At 44.0% G+C, this 20,484-nt stretch overlaps 1 protein-coding gene across 5 annotated transcripts in view; it reads left to right on the forward strand.

Annotated features, from left to right (window-relative positions):
* Positions 1-1,456: 1,456 nt before the first annotated feature.
* ILDR2 (immunoglobulin like domain containing receptor 2) overlaps positions 1,457-20,484 on the forward strand; it is a 41,306-nt gene continuing 22,278 nt past the window's right edge. For 2 of the 5 annotated variants that reach the window (XM_079974796.1, XM_079974799.1), the window contains exons 1-3: positions 1,459-1,980; positions 10,923-11,255; positions 12,509-12,628. In XM_079974796.1, coding sequence (XP_079830922.1) covers positions 1,935-1,980; positions 10,923-11,255; positions 12,509-12,628 — 499 coding nt within the window. In that variant the 5' untranslated portion in view covers positions 1,459-1,934. Of the gene's footprint in view, positions 1,981-8,509; positions 8,566-10,922; positions 11,256-12,508; positions 12,629-20,484 lie in introns of all 5 variants that reach the window. The other 3 variants (XM_079974797.1, XM_079974800.1, XM_079974798.1) reach the window with 2 other exon arrangements.

Here is a 20,484-nt window from a genome sequence, read left to right on the forward strand (position 1 = left end):
TCATGGAAAATCTTTCATAGTTTATACCTTGTGCATCCTCAGACCAAATCCACAAGGTAGGTCACAGTTGCACACCTTTATAGGGAAGGAATGGAGGCTGAACTCAAGGCAGGCCACATAAACATTCCATTACTAAGATGGGATTTTATCCCACATGCCTTAGATCCAAAACAAGTTGGACGTAGACCATAAATGGACCACTTCTTTGACACTTTTCTTATAAATACATTGTTAGAGAAATATGTTTTAGTCGCAGAAGCTTTTGGGTGTATCTCTGTTCGGCCAGCAGAGGGGGAATGAAGGCAGAAAAGGGTGATGATTTGGGGAAGAGCAAGGAAGGCAAAAATCTATGGCTGAAGCCCTTTAGTAAAATGCATGGCAACAGCAGCTTTAAGTAACACATGATTTAGCAACCCCCCAATCTATCATTTAATTGTTATTCAGTGAGCCAGAAATTTTCTGTGGGTTGAATCCAGACTTAAACATGCATCAAGTAAACCCATTGAAATCAATGGAATTAAGTTAGCAACTTAAGTATGATCAAATAGCAGTTGGTAGAGCATGAGACTCTTAATCTCAGGGTTGTGGGTTCAAGCCTCACATTGGGTGAAAGATCCCTGCACTTCAGAGGGTTGGACTACATGATCCTTGTGGTCCCTTCCAACTCTTCTATTATTCTAAGGCTGGATCCAAGCCTGATAATTTACCGTAATTGTTAGTGGTAGTACCTGTTTGTGCCAGGAAAAAATTCAGGTTAACTCAGACTTTTAGGCTGAGGTAACTATTGCCATTCCTATTTTGTAGTTGATAAGTGCAATGGCATTTAGAATGGGAGAGGTGTTCTGTGCAAGTATTTCGTGTGCCTTGATCACTGCTGGAATAGTCCAGAAAGTTCAAATCGTATATATTTTATATTTGTGCACTATCTTCTTTAGAATTGTGTAAATATAAAATCATTGATATATATATATAGTTATTTGAATGCATACCAAAAACACTCCTGCTAAATTTTGCAACAACACAAAGAGATTTTGCCATTAGCTTCAGTGAAATGAGATAAGGGAGGGGGGAATAAGAGATAAAATAAGACAGAACAGGAGGATAAAAGCCTGCACTGTTCTATTACTAGCTATAATGTGAAAACCGTAAGAAACTATACATAAGAAACTATTTCCTGTATTAGAAGAGGAGTTTTAACTAATGGTGTTTGGCTATCTTGTCCCTGCACTTGTGGATGGATATACAGTACTGTATATCTGCACCAGCGAAGGATTAATGCATCCGGTGCTGAGCATTTATATGTGTTTTCTCTGCATACCTAGGAAGATCCCATTTCAGGTTTGGGACCACATGCCCCTTCTTTCCCCTCAGCTTCGTTGGTACACATTCTTAGATCCGGCCGCTTGTTCTCACTAGTCTTTCAGTTACTCCACTTAGTCCTTAAACACGAAGAATGCCCAGTGTGATGAACTCTCTCCAGTTCCTGGACAGCTTCAATGGGCAGCCACGTGATTTAGAAACTCCTGCAGCCTCGGAATTCTGGTTGCGGGGGGCGGGGGAGGAGAAGACTTAAAACCTTGGAAGTTTTCAGCCCATTGTCAATCCGAGCTTGGTTTGAGGACTACAGCTGACTAACGGTGATTCCCCCGCCACCGTCTTGCCTGAGATGCATAAATTACGACGCAGGGAGCAGAATTCCCGAAGGAGGGCAGTGCAGCCCCCCTCCCCCTAGCAGAGTGGTAGCTCCCATTCAGAACTCTCTGTCTATTCACTCGCTGAGTTATGTGGCGGAAGACCCGCAGATAACGGGAAAGAACACTTGAGGTGCCAGCCGCTTCGTAGCGGGGAGCCTCATTTTTTACTTTCCTGGCTCCAGTTTCTCCCCCTCTCTCCCCTTCCTTTCCTTTTCCTTTCTGGAGGGACAGACCACGAAGATGGATGGAGTCTTACTAGGCTGGACTGCTTTGCTGTGGCTCACAGGTAAGGGATTTCATGGGGATCAATAACTTTTTTGGATTCCCAAAGGAGTTGCCTGCCTTCTCTCCCTCTCTCCCGCCCCCCCGCTCTGTGTGTGTCGTGTTGCAGCAGGTTTCAAGCTTGTTCAGCAAGTGGGAGGCACGGAAGGGAGGGGGGTTTAGAAATGTCGAACAAATAGTAAACAGCATGTTTGATTGAGGTGCCCGTTATCGGTGTTGCAGGCACTAAACTCCTCCACACCCCCGCAGCGTATCTCTTTCTAAAGGGGAAAAATGATCTTTACTTTACCCCCCCCCCGCCCCCACTTTCCCTCCCAAATCTCTTTCGTCCTGATCTGATTCAGAAGCAGGCGAGCTCGGTCTGGGTGTGGGTTTTTAGCGTGGCTGTCTTTTCCCCCAGGGTGCCACCCCTGGATTTCTTTGGAGTTAGTTGGATGTGGGGAAAACATCTTTCGGAAATGTATTGGGGCATCGGAATTGGCAAGGTACGCTGCAGGTTTTTGTGGCTCCCAGGCAAAGCTCTCTGCCTGCAGATGTCCTGCACAGACAGATTGATAATTAAGGCAGAGTCATTATTACAGTACTGTACTCTCTTCGGTTCGGAATCACTAACTCTGATTAATGTCCCAATTTCACTCATGCACATGCATTTATATTTTTTTGGAGGGGGTGTTCTTCTCTTTTTCCATAGATTCTAAGTCTGTTGACAGGGTTAAACGGGCAGCTTTCCCATCAAGCGATAGAAATCTGTTCTCTGACTACATGTGCCAAACATGCCCCCAGGACCACTTCTACAGCTGGGTGTGTGTGTAGAATAAACATCCAAATGTCACCATCCAAGCAACCCTCAGCTTATGATGCTCATTTTTCTAGCTCCCCCCACCCCCAGTTCCTTAGGCCCTGGAGGGTCCCAGGCCACCATTTCCCCCAGCAGAGTTGCTTACAGAGAATCTGTTCAACTGAGGTTTCTAGTCTAGGGAGCTACGTGGCAATCCCCCCCTTGAGCTTGCTAATACCACCCGCCCCACAAGCTTGCTACCCACCCTGCTCTGAATCCTAAACGTGTCCTATGTAGAAGAGTTTTCTGTTTTCTCCTTTCTAGCATATCTGCCTGCTATACTGAAAACAGAGCCCAAATCCTTCATCTCCATCATTTTGGGCCTGAAGTTTGCTGGTTTACTAACCATTCTGGGCTCACTTCCACACCTTGCCTTTCCTGAGCCACTGCAGCTCATTAACCCGGCCATCCCATTTCTGGATTGCTGCAACGTCAGCATGCCAGCTGGAGCCAAAGAGGCCTCGCTTGAGTTTTCAGACCACAAGGATAGCCTGCACCAAGGGATACCAAGAATTGGGACACTAAAGCAAGCACTGAGTAGATCACTAGTCACCATGGATCCTGTCCCTGGCATTGCACAGCACAGCATAGCACAGCACATGCATGAACTAGGCTGGCTGGAGTCAGGATGCTGTTTTTGCTTCCTGCAAAAATCAGGCAGAAGTTATGGGTGATGATGGGGCTGTCTGTGTGTTGACCAGCAGGTTATGGTGGTGGCATTCATGTGGGTCCTTAAGCCTCTCTTTGGTCACAAGGAAATGCCCAGTTTTGCTGCCCATCATGTCTGTTGAAACTTTGGGAGAACAGGCCAGCCCCAGAGATTGTGTATGTGCGTGCTGAGGTCTAGCCTAAGTGAAAAGGCTAAGATGACGTTTTGCCAATGGAAAACACAGATTGTATTGGTTGGATTAGCAGTTCTGCTTGCTCAGGGGAAAAGTGTCATTTCCTCTTTCTTCATGGAAAAGTAGTTGCTTACTTTGGTCAGGAGAACTTCCTCAGAAAAAAAGAATTCATTGCTGCTATTTCCTGTAAGGTTATTTTGGCAGCAGCTAGCTTTGCTTCTCGCATATCTTTCTCCAGGTTGCTTTCTGTGGAAAATTATTGCATTCAAAGCAGTGTGCAGGGACTTCCATATTTATGGTTACCTACAGTAAAACAGATACTTGCATAATTTTCACACATGACGGTGTATGCAAACATACACAGCTGCTTTCCTTCATCCAAGCAGAAATGGTGCCCTGTATGAAGATGCCCTCAGGTAATCCTCTGCTAATGTATGAATGGGGAGAGGGGAGGGAAATCCCAGGAATATGTGTCAGATGAGTATTTCTATGAGTGTCATCAGTTCATTTTTACAAGGTACTGAGGAGGATGTTGCCGTGGTGCTAAGCTACAGAAGATTCTAGGAATTGCCACTTTGCGGTATTGAATTTGCACAAATGGATTATGGGAAGAAGCACAGGAAGCAAGCTTGAGGGATTTGACTGTTCCTACTCACTTTTGTATGCACAACAGCCAGCAACCCATTGTAAGAATGCTTCTTTCTTGCACCCTATTAAGAAAGGCGGGAAGGAGGTGGGTTTATGGCTTTTCTGTGGATAAACAAAACCAGACTGGGATAGCTCAGTTGGTAGAGCATGAAACTCTTAATCTCTGGGTCGTGGGTTCAAGCCCCACATTGGGCAAAAGATTCCTGCATTGCCGGGGGTTGGACTAGATGACTCTTGTGGTCCCTTCCAGCTCTACAATTCTCTGATTCAGGCATACGATATAACGTTGCCTACCTTGCTGCTTCTGCAGAGAGGTCGTTTGGGGAGAGGGCTATAGCTTAGTGGTAGTGTGCTTGCCTTGCACGCAGAAGGTCGGAGGTTCAATCCCTGGCATCTCCAGGTAGGGCTGGGAAAGGCTTCCTTCCTGAAACGATGGAGAGATGCTGACATTCAATGTAGACAACATTGAGCTAGATGAACCAGAGGGTCCGATTCGGTTTAAGGCAGCTTTCTATGTTTCTGGGAGGGAGACTTTTCTTGCATGTGGTCTCTAGCATTCTCTTTCATTTCAGTGTTGGAACCAAACTAGATGTGATGTTGTTCACACAGTTAGTAATTGAATGAGTCTTGTTAAACCCTTGGTGATAAGAAACACTTATTGCATCAAGTCAGCTTTGGGGTCAGATGTGTGCCGGGACAGCCATAAAAACAAAAAAAAAACTGAGGGAATGGTGTTAAGCATGACACTGTTTGCACATAATTTTTTTTTACACCATCCCTAAGAGCTTTCCTTTTTCAGTAAAATGATATAGTTGCAAATAGGTTATTGGGGTCTGTAATACCCCACAATGTGAAGCACATAACACCAAAAGAACAGTTGACAGTTTTATTTTATAATTGACAGTTTTATTTTATGTAAAATATTTTCTTAGTCATTCCAAAAGGAGAGAATTATTCTCAAAAGCTGTAAGAATAAAACATAATATTTTTCACTAGGCTCAGGAAGTGGGTCCCTGCTATGCAGCAGGGCGATTCACACTTTATCATGATTGAGGAATACTGTACCTGGAACATAGGATTGTAGAGGGTTGGCAGATAGTTTATGAATTTTTCAACACTGAAAGGTGTGCATTTGACCCAAAACATAGATGAAAGCTTAAAATATAAATAAATTTATAAAATGTGATAGGGAGCAATGTTATTATTTTATTGCATTACAATTTGTGTAAATGATATTTTATATGGCTACTCTACTTGAAAGTTGTCAAAACCTACAACTAGTACAGTGGAGCTGAAGAGGGCAATAGAGGGACATGATATGAAATCGGAGAAGGTAAATTGTGCGGAGGGGGAGGCAGAGAAAGTTGAGGTAACCAACAGAGAAACTTAAGAGTCATTTCACAAATTGTGTGTGGTCTCCTCCTGATGATTGCAGCACCAGAGTGCATTTCTTTACAGAGTTATTTCACCAGGCTGAGAATGTCTGCAAGCCTCACCTGCTGTATGATCTCAGGCCCTGCAGAAGATAATGCTGCCTACAGCCTCAAAAACAATGCTGACTTATAAAGAATCTTTCGTCGTAGTCACCATGAACAAGTCATATGACATATGGGAGCCTGAGAGCCATCTTTCCAACACCACATTTTATATGCCCTGCCATTATCATTGGGCCCCACTGAGGAATTTCCCCAAAGTACTGAATAAATTTCCTATAGAAGTGCAGGAGTACATCTATGCAGAAACGCCACAGGAGCCTTGATTTAGATCAGTAATACCACAATATTACCAACATTTTAATGGCTGGTTTAGAACAAAGCTTCCTACCATCAGCTCCTCTACAGAGTTTCTATTGAGAACATTTTCAGTGTCTGCGCTCACATAGGAAGAAAGCTTTTGAGAAATTTCACAATTCCATTCAGTAATTTCCTCCTCCCCATTAACTTAAGCCTGGAACACTTCATGCAGGAGGTTCTTTTCCTGGGTTTGCAGTACCAGGAATGCCCTTTGGGGTTTGTAGGGGCTAGGGCAAAGCATACTGTTTATCTGCTCCAGCCTTAATCTCCCCTCTGCCCCCTCGCTCTTCTCCATGAGGTTTGTGTCCTCTTCCTGGTGTTTATTCTTGTTTTTTGCTGCCCCTTTGGCAGTGACAGTACCAATGTGGCTCTGTGCCTCTCATCAACTCTCTCCATGTCTTGTTCTAGGAAGGGTGGAAGTAGAGAGCTTTGTTGTGTGGGCAGAAGCTGGCAGGGCTGGCCAGGCAGTGGGGCTGTCAGTGGTGGCCATTGGTATGTGGGGGACAGATCCCAGGGTAGTTGCCCAGTTTGCTGCTCTCTGGATAATCCTGTACTGTACAGTTCAGTCATGCAAGGGACATATAAGCACCACCTTCAACCAGAAATTAATTCACCTCTGCGCATTCCTGCAAGGTTCTAATTTCCATCTACAACATATCACATGCTGCATTGTCTGCAGGCAGGGCCTAAAGTGTTTGTTTCAAACAGAGACCAACACTTGCAAAATTTAGCTTTGTCTTTCTTCAAAAATAATTCTCAGCTGGGGGAGTCAAGAAGCAGATTAGATAGGCAAAACTAACATTTCTGAGCCACCTATTGCAGGAACGTCCCAGCAGAAAAATTAACAGAACACCATGTATTGTCATCTGTAGGTCTCAGCTTTCCCAGTACACCATCTTGGGTCCATAGCCCATTCGAAACGATTATCCTTGTCTAGGGTGGTAGGCAGAGGTTTTCAACCTTTTTGAAAGGCTCTATTGACCAACTACATTCTTCCTGTGGCTCCCCTGTGAGGAAACATGCTCCAAGCCTGAGAAGCCCAGCTATGTTGCCCCTTGCCTGAGAGCCGGCAGCCCCTCACCCCTTTTCAAACTCCCTCCCTTGTGGAGTGTTCCCTTGGCCTCCTCTCCCCTTCTCTTTCCTTAGGAGTCCTCCGGGCAGCCACCTTCCTGTTCCAAAGAGAGGTGCCTCCTCATGCTGACTCACTTGCATGCTTACTCCGAGGCTGCTTCAGCTCCTGGCAACTAGCACCCCCTGGCCAGCCCCAAAGACACCATTGGTCTGGGGAGCTTGTAGTCAGGGCCACTGCAGCAAACAGCCACACAAACCTTTCAGTGGCAAAGACACGAGAGGGCATGGGGGGGAGGGGAGAGAAAAGAGGGATGGAGACCAGTGTTGCCCGCGGCACCCCTAACCATCATTCAAGGCATGCCAGTTGAACACCACTAGTCTAAAGTAATTGCTCCCTAGTGAAAAAAGACACCATAACATACAAATATGGTATGGTGCTTCATGTCATTGGTATCAGGTGCAGGCCTTGCTTTTTAGTTTTCTGATTTCGGCATCTCTAGAAGTTGGAAGTTTTCAATATAAACTTGTACAGCCTCATTAAAAAAAGGGCAACACTTCTATGGGCAAAATATTTTTTTTTTTAATACATATTTATTAAAGTTTTTTGAATACAAATGCATGAATAATAAACAACATTACTTATATCATAACATAGTTTCGTCACTTCTTTGGACTCCCTCACATCTCCCGCTCCCACTTACATCGTTACAAGAAATTTTTTTCCAAGCAAATTACCCACTTGTTTACAATATTATCTCTGCTCATTTAAATAAAATCTAACAATTCTCCAAAAAATTTATATTTTCCTTATTCCTTATTCTATGGGCAAAATAAGGGCTCAAAAAGCTATGACTAATGTGCATTTTATTCTTGCTCCTATCCTGTGCACTGATTTCTGTTATCTCCACTGTACAGAAACTGCTGCTGCCAAAGCCAACAACTTATTTTTTTCCTAAATTTAATTCCTCTTATCTTCATCTGTTTAGAGTGGATGCATGCAGTCAGGTTCTCCTCTGATTGTTACAATTATCTGGTTTTTTGAAGCTTCCATTATATGTTTGTTCACCTCAGGAATTCAGTGAATGCAGGTAGTACTCATCAGTAAATGAAAGGTTAGCCTTTAAAGAGACTAAAATGAACATGACACTTAAAAACTTTGTAGGCCCGCTGAATCTTCACTTGAGCTCTTGTTTTCTTTGCTCACATCAGTTCCCCCAGTTCTACTTTTTGTATTAACTTGCCTCCTGTATTTTGTTAGTTCCTGAACACACTCTGTTCATACTAATATTATAATTGGTTTTTCTTTCTTTATTTCAAACCTACTCCTACAATCTCTGCAAGCAATTCCTCATCCCTTCTCACCATGAGGAGGAATCTCACCTTTCTTCTTCTGAACTGTGAGCTTGTTCTTTGCGTTGCCTTATTTAGACTTGTAAATATTTCAGGAACAGAGGGCTCATTTGTGAAAAGTCATGTATGCATTAGTGGTGCCTTAGATGCTTTTAAAGCCATAGCTTTGCCAATGGTGCAGATTAATGTGGGGGTGGCTCAAGTGATATTGCTTGCATTGTCCAGCTGTTCCCTTAGATGTATGTAAGAGCAACACATTGTCTTTCAACCAGCACTTTTTGCATTGTGAAAATTTGCCCTATAATAAAGACGGATAATGCAGAAGCTATTGATGGAGTTCCATGCATGTAATTAATTCCCATACATCATCTTTGGGGTCTACTGTGCCAGCACAGAATGCAGCTGTTCTATCACTTGGAGAAAATGTATTGTTAGATTATCAGAAATGTTTATTTCCACTGATTGCTAATGGCTGAACAACTTGTTCCTTTCTCCCTTCCTCTCATCCTTCCACCTGGATGATTTTTGGTTAGTTCACAGGCTATTAGTAGCAGTTTCGACAGCACCTGCCCCCACAACCTGTTTCAGTTTTCAATGTGGTTTGACACTGCTGCCACTTTTAAAACATTAACTAGGTTTTGTGATTGTATAGAGATTTCTTTTTTTTTTTTAAAAAAAATATTCTTTATCTTTGGGGATCTCTGAAATTAAGAGCCATAATATAAATATAAGCATATAAATATGCTATGATATTCAGCAGCTAGTTATGCTAGGATTAAATATAAAGGGTAGTATCCCAAAAAGTTCTACTCAGGGGAGACCCCTTGCAATTAATGGAGCTAAACTAGTTGTGTTCATCAGTTTAAGTGGGTCCACTCAGTAGGATTAAGATTGAACACAATCCAGGGTGTGAAATTTCCCCAAGCCTGTAGAGTTAGGTTTAGACTTTTTATTTATTTATTAACTTCATTTATGACCTGATTCCACACAATTTTCATTATTCAAAGCCTTCAGCATTTAATCCCATTTATTTAAGTGAGAATAAACATGTTAACTGTGGGACGCAGGTGGCGCTGTGGGTTAAAGCCTCAGCGCCTAGGGCTTGCCGATCGAAAGGTCGGCGGTTCGAATCCCTGCGGCGGGGTGCACTCCCGCTGCTCGGTCCCAGCGCCTGCCAACCTAGCAGTTCGAAAGCACCTCCGGGTGCAAGTAGATAAATGGGACCGCTTACCAGCGGGAAGGTAAACGGCGTTTCCGTGTGCGGCTCTGGCTCGCCAGAGCAGCGATGTCACGCTGGCCACGTGACCCAGAAGTGTCTCCGGACAGCGCTGGCCACTGGCCTCTTAAGTGAGATGGGCGCACAACCCCAGAGTCTGTCAAGACTGGCCCGTACGGGCAGGGGTACCTTTACCTTTACCTTTAAACATGTTAACTACTTTGGAAATAGTGTATGGACCAGGCTTTTTAGTTCCTTGGAAGCTTGTAATACCTTTCCCCATAATAAATCTGTAAGTTTTTCCAGCATAGCTATTTACATCAACCTTGGAAGTTTAGCAAAATCAAAGTCTGAACTGCAAGGCAGTTCTTCAGCCAACAAAAGTGTCCAAAATACATATACTAGGGAACGGGGTGTAAAAAAATGCACATATAAGTGAAAATAACAGACAAAAATGCACTGTATTAGGGAAAAGTGCCGTGCAAAAATTTGTACCTTAGGATACATTTGCACTAAAATGCTGGTGAATTTTCATGTGGGCTTAAAAAAGAATGCAAACTCACATGGAGAACTGAACTTAGGTAAGATTGGAAAGATGATAACCAGAAATTCAAAGTGACATTTTCAACCATCCCTAGTGAAAGCTTTTGATGTTCCTGTGGCTGCAGCAGAGGTGAATTGGAGAGCACGTGAGGCCAAGTTTTGCTGCGGCTTGTTTCTGTCATGACAAACTGCAGTTTACCTTGACGTCTGAACCAGCTCAGTACAGTGGTACCTCGGGTTACATACGCTTCAGGTTACATACGCTTCAGGTTACAGACTCCGCTAACCCAGAAATAGTACCTCGGGTTAAGAACTTTGCTTCAGGATGAGAACAGAAATCATGCAGTGGCGGCATGGCGGCAGCAGGAGGCCCTATTAGCTAAAGTGGTGCTTCAGGTTAAGAACAGTTTCAGGTTAAGAACAGACCTCCAGAACAAATTACGTTCTTAAGCTGAGGTACCACTGTATTGTTTTGATGCATTAAATAGCACTATTGCCTTGCTGCCAGTATTTCTCCAGCACATTTTCTTCTTAGCACCAAAAGCAGATGGCAATCTCCTGTATAACATTCTGTCTTGATCAGAACCACTGAACAGATGGTTGATACCTCACAAATCAATAACGTTCATACTTTTTGTCTTGTAGCTGTGACTGAAGGGCTTCAGGTCATGGTGCCGGAAAAGAAAAAGGTGGCCATGCTCTTTCAGTCTGTCGTGCTTCGATGCCACTTTTCAACTTCCTCCACACAACCAGCTGTGGTGCAGTGGAAGTTCAAATCGTATTGCCAAGACCGCATGGGAGAAGCTCTGGGAGTGGTCTCTGCAGGCTTACAGGCTGTGAGCAAGAGGAACCTGGAATGGGATCCATACTTGGACTGCGTGGACAGCAGAAGAACGGTTCGCATTGTGGCTTCCAAGCAGGGCCCGTCGGTCACAGTTGGAGAATTCTACAAGGGAAGAGATGTCACCATTCTCCATGGTAACTGCCTGCCTAGCAGTTTATTAATTATGGGAAAGCTTCTTTGGCTATTATGAATGGTAGAAAATCACACCAGTGTTTTGGATCTCTCTTATGAGGATCAGTGTGCTTATTTAATACTGTTTATTATAGGCATAGGGACGCAGGTGGCACTGTGGGTTAAAGCCTCAGCGCCTAGGACTTGCCGATCGAAAGGTCGGCGGTTCGAATCCCTGCGGCGGGGTGCGCTCCCGCTGCTCGGTCCCAGCGCCTGCCAACCTAGCAGTTCGAAAGCACCTCCGGGTGCAAGTAGATAAATAGGGAGCGCTTACCAGCGGGAAGGTAAACGGCATTTCCGTGTGCGGCTCTGGCTCGCCAGAGCAGCGATGTCACGCTGGCCACGTGACCCGGAAGTGTCTCCGGACAGCGCTGGCCCCTGGCCTCTTAAGTGAGATGGGCGCACAACCCCAGAGTCTGTCAAGACTGGCCCGTACGGGCAGGGGTACCTTTACCTTTACCTTATTATAGGCATGTATATTCCACTCTTCAGTCATATTCCAAGGGCAGTTTACATTTAAAAAACCTGCGAAACGGTTAATGTACGAATTTCAATAAAACACGAAAACTAACAAGGCAGAGAGATCTTAGATGTAAAAACATCTAATGGCAGTGTAAAACAATAAGCAAAAATTGAGTTGTAAAAACCTTGGCAAAATAGAAGATCTTTTTGTTCTTGTGTGTTGTTGAGGTGTATGTCCCTTCCTATAGAAATAAAAATTATTCACAATCACTTTGCACTGCATGAAGCCTTTCTTGTGATCTGGAACCCTGACCACCCAGATCCTAGATTCCAAAGAAGCCATTGCATGTTCAACTATATGTGAAGGCCCCTTCCCTACAGATGTTTGTGTTGTATATGTGGATTGGAGCAGGAGCCTGTGATGTGAATGGGCCTATACCTTGCTTCCGTGTTGAAGGGCATGGGAACAAATGGCATTGTGAGATAAGTTTATATGTGTCCTACTTTCATTGTGGAAAAGACAATCTGGTGTGTTCCTCAATAAATAGGAATTTGGTCTTCTGGATCCAAATCACTGTCCAGCAGAGTTTGCTGGCTTTCTGGAGTGCACTGTGGCTCACTGGAGTGTGCTTATTTCTCTAAGGAAGAAAAATGCACTCCTGCCAGTAACAACTGTTAGTGAAAGCCTTGTTTTTAGTCCTTCGCCTTTTCTCTGTGTTTCTGACTCTACTATTTCTCTTACATTGTTTTTCAGATGCAGACCTCCACATTGGAAAACTGATGTGGGGAGACAGTGGGTTGTATTACTGTCTCATTATCACACCTGATGATGTGGAGGGCAAGACGGAAGAGTCAGTGGAGCTGCTTGTTCTGGGTGAGCTTACTTTTCCATTCAACACAGCCTACTTCTCTACTAATTTCTATGTACCTATCTAAGGTCACATCCACGCCATACATTTAAAGCACTGTTATACCATCTGGTTTCTACCAAAGAGTCCTGGGAAGTGTAGTTTGTTAAGGGTGCTGAGAGTTGTTAGGAGGTCCCCTATTCCCCTTGTAGAGCTACAATTGCCAGAGTTCTCACGGAAGAGAATGTTACAGGGGTACCTCGGGTTACATATGCTTCAGGTTACATATGCTTCAGGTTACAGACTCTGCTAACCCAGAAATAGTACCTCAGGTTAAGAACTTTGCTTCAGGGTGAGAACAGAAATCGTGCTCCAGTGGCGCGGCGGCAGCAGGAGGCCCCATTAGCTAAAGTGGTGCTTCAGGTTAAGAACAGTTTCAGGTTAAGAACGGACCTCCGGAACAAATTAAGTACTTAACCCGAGATACTACTGTATTGGTAAACCACTCTGGGATTTGTTTTTAAATGCATGGTATTAGTCTATATGTGAAAACATTTGCAACATTTCCTGGGTGTCCTTCTCTGTTCTTTCTGTTCCTTGCATTGTTGCTTTGTGTCAGAGTGAAGCTGATCTAAAGAGATACAAGCCAGTATTGTTTTGCAATCACTACGCACTGTTGTAAGGCAACATGTAACAAAGGATGGAGAGTCCAGATTCTTTCCTCCTAAATTTAAATGATAAAGTTCCACTGAAGCAGTATTCCAAGATCAGTGTTTACTTAAATGATTGTATCCTGTTTTCTTTGAAACTCCAGATGGCTCACATTAAAACAAAAATAATAAGTGCATAATTTAAAATACTTTTACACTAAATGTTGCAGTGCCAACATGCACAATGAATTTCATTAATATAGCCTACAAGTTAAAAACACAGCTTTTGCATTGTTTTCAAAATTTAAACAGCTGTCTAAAATTCTTAGAAAAATTGGGCAGAGAAATAACAATTGTTCAAAAAAATATTAAAAAACAATAACACCCCCCTGAAATGGTGGGATTGGTGTAAATGGTTTGCCAGGTATCCTATTGCCCTTTTCTTCAAACTACAATGCAAAATGGCAGCCCTGGAAGCAGCAGAAGAGAACTTTGGGGCAAATTTCTACAGCATGAACTGTGCAAATCCAACTTCAGTGGTGCCTGTTCAGTTCCCAGATGTTTTCAGCAGATTCACTGTGAATGTCATATGTTGGTTCTATCAGCCACAAGTCACTTGTAGGACCCAAAGGTCACCTTCTGCTGCAAGGAGTCCTTCTGTTTCATGAGTGGAAGGGTAACTTTTGGATTCCACAGTCTCCATTAGATCCACTTCACAGACTACTGTTAATACGTCTGCAGATAATTTTGGCTCAGCTCTATTTTAAACCATCATGTGGGAGGTCATAAATAACCGGATGTAAACATGGGTGGACCTGAAGTGCTGTGGTGTTTGGACATCTGATGCTCTTCCGTTCATCCCACTGGGTGGCTGGCAGGGGAAAAGGAGAACAGCAAAAGAGGAAGAGTAGGAGCATGTCTCAGAGAAGGCAAAGGCAAGGTTCAAAGAGGCCCTGCTATATTCAGAAAGAAGGAAGAAAGGTCAGGTTCAGCCCAGTGCTGAGCCACACTGGATTTCAGGAAAGAGGGGAAACTAGTTGAGGGACTTGAGGGGTTATCTGGGAGATTATGATGATGAAGAGAGATTACGTTTGTGTCACTTAGTGATACCCTGTGATGAACAAAGTCTTGGACTCTGTTGAGAGAGAGAGAGGGGGGGGGGGGGAGGGAGGGAGGGAGAGAGAAGGATCCCATACTCCAAAATAAGAAGCTGGCTAGGCCTCTGAGGGTTTTCCTATTTATTGAAAGTTTCCTGTTTCTGGCACCCCCAGTGAGACAAAACCTGCCGCGCCAATACTGACTCCCTCCTCAAGCATGTTTATTTAGCATGCATGCTCTTTGTACCCATTTGCACAGGGGCCCTCCAGAAATCCAAAATTGGCCATGTTAGTTGGTAGGAGGTTCCCCTCTGCTTCTGCTCTCACAATCCTAAAACCTGAGGTTGCTCAATGAAATCATTTGGCAGAAGATGTAGCGCATGTCATACACAATGTATATAAAGTGTGGTAATGGCCTTGGGTTTAGATGGGATTACCTAAATATCAGTGTAGTAGGAGTGTATCAAAGGATGTTAGTCATAATGGCTAAGACTGCAGTCCCGAGGCCAAGTACAACTAAATTCAGTTGGGCTTGTTTCTAAGTAAACATGCATAGGATTGTGTATAATTGGAACTTCCAATTCAGAAGCAGTTTAAACACCGGTTGTTATAGTGGGGGGGCAGCATCAGGGGTCTCTATGCCCTGCTTTGGGCTTCTCAGAAGCAAATGATTGGCTCCAATTTGGTCTGATCCAAGACCAGAAACATATACTACTTATATTCTTGTGTGTGTGCATAATACATTATAAAAATGCATTTATTTATTTTTTTGCACACCCAGTAGTATTTCATTGCCAATGCTTAGCATTCTTGTCATCATTCAAAGGAGAAAACAAACACTTAGAAACGACTATTTGTTCAAGGTTCTGTAGCTTCTTGGGACATTTAAACCCCATCCCACTATTAATGAACTGTAGAAAAAGCTTAGATAAAATATCTTAGTTCTTGGAGAGTCAGAGTGAGAGGCTTTTGTTTTTCTGTTTGCTGATATTCAGATGGGAGGCTTATTCCCTTAGAGGGGGATGCAAAACTAGAACAGGAAAGGGATTAGGGGCTGCCTATAAATTATGCAACACCTTGGGGGCTGCCTTATCCCCTGGACTTATGTGAGAAGGGTAGGTTTTTATGCGGCAAGAGTAAAGCTCTTGAAAATCATGAAATATGGGTTATTTAAGAGCAAATAGATGTTTATGGGTCATCCTACATAACTGAGATAACTTAAATCATTCCTACTTCACTAGCCTGTTGACAAATTTATTTCAAAAGTTTTATTTGCTCATTCTGTGCAATATTTCTTAAAACTGTAGAAAAGTAGAAAATAACTAATCATACAGACAGAGCAACATCTGAATCTTTCTGATTGAGGCAGGAAACACATATATTCTGATTTAGATATATAAAAGTGAGCATGCAGTTTCACAAGATTTTTCATAAGTGCATTTGTAGAAAACCACGACTTTATCAAAAGGTTGCTCACTGGCATCACACTGCTTGTGTGTGGTGGTTATACTGTATGCCTTCTTGTTAATTAATCAAATATCTGACACAATTAAGTACATTTCCCTGTCACTTTCCTATCCCAAAAGTCTTGTTTTTTGTTTTATAAAGTAGATATGTTGTGACAGGATGCTTTAATCCATTTTAATTGCAGAAACCTAAATTTCTGGCATGTTATTTAAATCCTTCCTGCAAAATACTGACAGTTTGGAGGTGGACAGATTATCTCCCCCCCCCCCTTAGGACAAGAAACGGGAAGATTCCCTACCATCAGATTTCAGAAAGGATCGTTTTGTCATCACCAGCTATGGAAATACACCTTCTTACTTTATCAGTTCATGCCTCCTGTCTGTGTATGTGTTGATAATAATAATAATAATAAAAAATTTTATTTATATCCCGCCCTCCCCAGCCGAAGCCGGGCTCAGGGCGGCTAACAATAATCAAATAATCAAATAATCAAATAATCACACATTCAAAATATTTCATTATAAAAATTAATTAAAATCAAATTAATGGCAACCGATTAAGCAAGATTCTGTGCAGGTTGCCAGAGGAGGGAGTCAGGCTGCGCCCTGACCAAAGGCCTGGTGGAACAACTCTGTCTTGCAGGCCCTGCGGAAAGATGTCAGGTCCCGCAGGGCCCTAGTCTCTTGTGACAGAGCGTTCCACCAGATTGGAGCCGCAGCCGAGAAGGCCCTGGCTCTAGTTGAGGCCAGCCTAACCTCTCTGAGGCCTGGGACCTTGAGGATGTTATTATTTGCAGACCGTAGGTTTCTCTGTGGGGCATACCAGGAGAGGCGGTCCCGTAGGTATGAGGGTCCTAGGCCGTATAGGGCTTTAAAGGTTAAAACCAGCACCTTAAACCTGATCCTGTACTCCACCGGGAGCCAGTGCAGCTGGTATAGTACTGGATGAATGTGATCTCGCAGCGAAGACCCCATAAGGAGTCTCACCGCGGCATTCTGCACCCGCTGGAGTTTCTGGGTCAGTCTCAAGGGCAGCCCCACATAGAGTGAGTTACAATAATCCAGTCTGGAGGTGACCGTCGCATGGATCACAGTGGCTAGGTCAGGGCGAGAGAGATAAGGGGCCAACTGCTTAGCTTGGCGGAGATGAAAAAATGCCGCCTTTGTTGGGATATGTTTACAATCACATTGTTGGAAAGGACACCGAGGGTCATCTAGTCCAGCCCCCTGCAATGCAGTAATTTCAACTAAATCATACATGACAGATGGCCATCCAACTTCTGCTTAAAAACCTCCAAGGAAAGAGAGCCCACTGCCTCTCATGGAAGCCTGCTCCACTCTTGAAGAGCTCGTACTGTCAGAAAGTTCTTCCTGATATTTATCCAGAATCTCCTTTCTTGTAACTTTGAATCCATTGGTTTCCTGCCTCCAGAGCAGGAAAAAACAAACTTGCTCCATCTTCCATGTGACAACCCTATGGATATTTAACAGAACAGGATAGAATAAAATAGCTGCAAGCAGAGTGGGTGAAAAGCCTCTGTGGAGAGGAAAGTCTGACTCCACGCGAGGTGAGGGCCCTGCTGGATGACATGCTACTTTAGGTCAGTTTTAGTGATCTTTTCTGCCTCAGCAAAAATGCATTAGACAAGTTGATATGGATGCGAAAGTTAGAGGAATCCTTCAAGTGAATTTCTACTTAAAATATGATAAAGATATGATAGTTAAAAGAACCACTGATTTTATATTGTTTTGCTGAAAAGCTGCCAATCATATATCAGCAACTACAGTGGTACCTTGGGTTACAGACGCTTCAGATTACATACGCTTCAGGTTACAGACTCCACTAGCCCAGAAATATTACCTTGGGTTAAGAACTTTGCTTCAGGATGAGAACAGAAATCGCACGGCGGCGGTGCAGCGGCAGCAGGAGGCCCCATTTGTTAAAGTGGTACCTCTGGTTAAGAACAGTTTCAGGTTAAGAACGGACCTCAAGAACTAATTAAGTTCTTAACCTGAGGTACCACTGTACTTGTGATTAAAACAGGTGTTGGTATCTTTGATATGTTGTGGGATGCTGTTATCCCACAACATAGTCCACTGAAATGCTAAACTGCAGATTAGCAACTGGCACTCTCTGGAGAGTAGATGTCTTATCACAACCCCTGTCACCAAAGCAGAAGTGAAGACTTGTGTGGAGGAAGTGGTAGTTTGGGGAAGAAGGCTTCACAGCAGACACTCTTGTTGCCTGCTCCCTCAGAGTTATAGGTCTATTATCTGATCCTGTGGTTGCCAAATCAATAGTGGTGGTCTGAGTATGATCAGACAGAGGAAGTAAGACTGGGTGAAGAAACAGCGTTTCAAGCAGCTGCAATGAATAGCGTCTGAGGTCGCTTCTACACAGACTCTTTTCTGTGGAACTGCCATCCTCTATCCACTTACTTTTTATAGAGAATTCCAGATGATGTTGCTAAATAAATGCAGTCAAATATTTTCTTTGTTGTCTACCCTCCCGTATTCCTTTCAGACTTGATTTGTGGCGGTGGGCTTCTTTCCCTTTTTGCAACAACATGTAATTGCAGCACCAGCTGTTCTAGTGTGAACAGGCAAAGTGCTATTAAAGCTTTTGGGGGCTCCCGTGCCTATAATTAAAAGTGCCTTGTTTGCAGGTCCTGCCCATATTATTGCTTCATGTTGATCCTGACTGGGAGATTAGTGATGAATAGCAGGCGTAGCACCAACAGCCAGCCAGGTCAGACATTGGCTGAAGGCCCCAGGGGCTCAGTAGGGTCCTTCATTGGCCTAACCCACCTACCTGCTGCTGTGTCCTTTGGTGGCCAAAGAGCAGAGAGCAGGTAGCAGTACTACTCTTGAATGGAAGCTGAACTTTGCTGTCCAATCTCAATAGGCCAGGGACAGGCATTGCACTTGGGGGAAGTTAAGATGGTGGGCAGCCACTGTGGATGGGAGCTGAGTTTGTCTGCCTTTCAAAAGTGGTGTTACCACACACTCACTGATAAAGGAGCTGTCCATTTTCTGATATGGTGACATTTGTATAATTGCATTGAAAATTTAATAAAAATTATTATAAAAAAGATAAAGGAGCTGTCCAAGCAGGAAGGATATATGCAAAGAGGGTTTCTCCTCATGGCATGGCTTCTCCCTGCCCCTACTTTCACTTGCACTAGGGACTTCTGAGGCTGCTTGTGTTGCTCGCAAACATACCGACTGCCAGCACCTGCCTCGCAATTGGTCCCAAACCCCCTCCTACACAGCTTGCCACCAAAAACCCTCTCAACCCCTTGCCACTCCCTAACCCCATCCCTTCTTTGCTTCTGTCACTGTTGCCACTGTGGGGGGGGGGGGGATGAAGGAGAGAAAGTTGACAAGGTGGTGATGGCAGCAGGACAAAGTGGAGAGCAACTTTCTTCCCTTCATTCCCCTCCCCTCCCCACACCAGTGGTGATGGCAGCAACAACAGGAGGAATCTGGGAAGAACTTCCTGGGCCACCTGCCTGCCAGACCACACTGGTCTGTTTGCTCACCCTGCCTCCCTGTGGTGTCTGTCTGCCCTCCCTCTTCTTCCTACCCCAGTCTGGCAGGAAGTGCATGGAAAGGCCCGCCTGGGCCACCTGTCTGCCTGCTCTCTTCTTCGTTGTTTATTTGTTCAGCAGCATGATGACAGAAAGTGCAAATGTAGTATATAGAGAAAAATGGCCTGAGGGGAAAGGGTTAGGCACTCCTTCCTCTGCTTCTTCTCCAGTCAGATACCTAATCCCTGACCCCTTATTGCCTTTCAGTAACAATAAAAAGCCATTGGGAGACTGCTCATGTGTTTCTCAGAGTTTCATTAGTTTGGCCAATTCGGAACAAAGGACTCTGGCTCTTTGGCAAGAGCATGGTGTGACACACAACCTAAATCTTGGCTTTATATGAGGGGCCAAGGTCCCACCATCCTGCTGCAGGCTTGGCTCCTGACACCTATAAACAGTTCAGTAAGCAAACAGTGGGTGGTATTCATTGGGTGGTATTAAAATTAATGGACCTAACTTTGCCATGTTGATTAATTTCAATGCCTGCTCTGAGTAAAACTTAACAGAATAGCACACATAGTAGTAATATGAAAAGGGTAGAACAAAGTAACTCCTTATTTATTTTTTGTCATGATTTGTGAATGGCTGTTTCTGATGGAGTGGTAGTTCCCGTCTGCATCTTCAGTGTGCTGTAACTCCTCGCGCCCCCCCCCCCCAGCCTTTCTGCCTCAAGCCCACATGGCACTGTTAGCAGCCTTTGAGTCTTCTCTGCCCAGTCCTACTCTCCTCCTTTAATGCTATTTAGAAGTGGTGCTTGTTGTCCAAAGATTTCCCCATCATTCCTTCTCACTCGCCAGCCTCGGCCACATGCTGCTAACGGTTACTAAGGTTTCTATGGCAACAGGCTGCTTGGCGGTCTCTGTTGCCTGTTAAAACTTTGATCTCTGCAAATAGCTGCTGCTGTTCTTCCCTTGATTGACAAAACAAGAAAGAGAGGGATGGGCAGAAAAGAAGAAGTTTATTTCTAGCAGAGGGAGGAAAGAGGAATTCATTACATGGTCACACTCTCCCAATAAATCTCTCAGTGGCTTCCTGGATGCCCCTCTGATTTACAAGAGACGCGTTTCCTCTCTACATCG

The sequence above is a fragment of the Podarcis cretensis genome (assembly GCF_951804945.1).
Source record: "Podarcis cretensis genome assembly, chromosome: 4".
In the NCBI taxonomy this organism is placed as follows: Eukaryota; Metazoa; Chordata; class Lepidosauria; order Squamata; family Lacertidae; genus Podarcis; species Podarcis cretensis.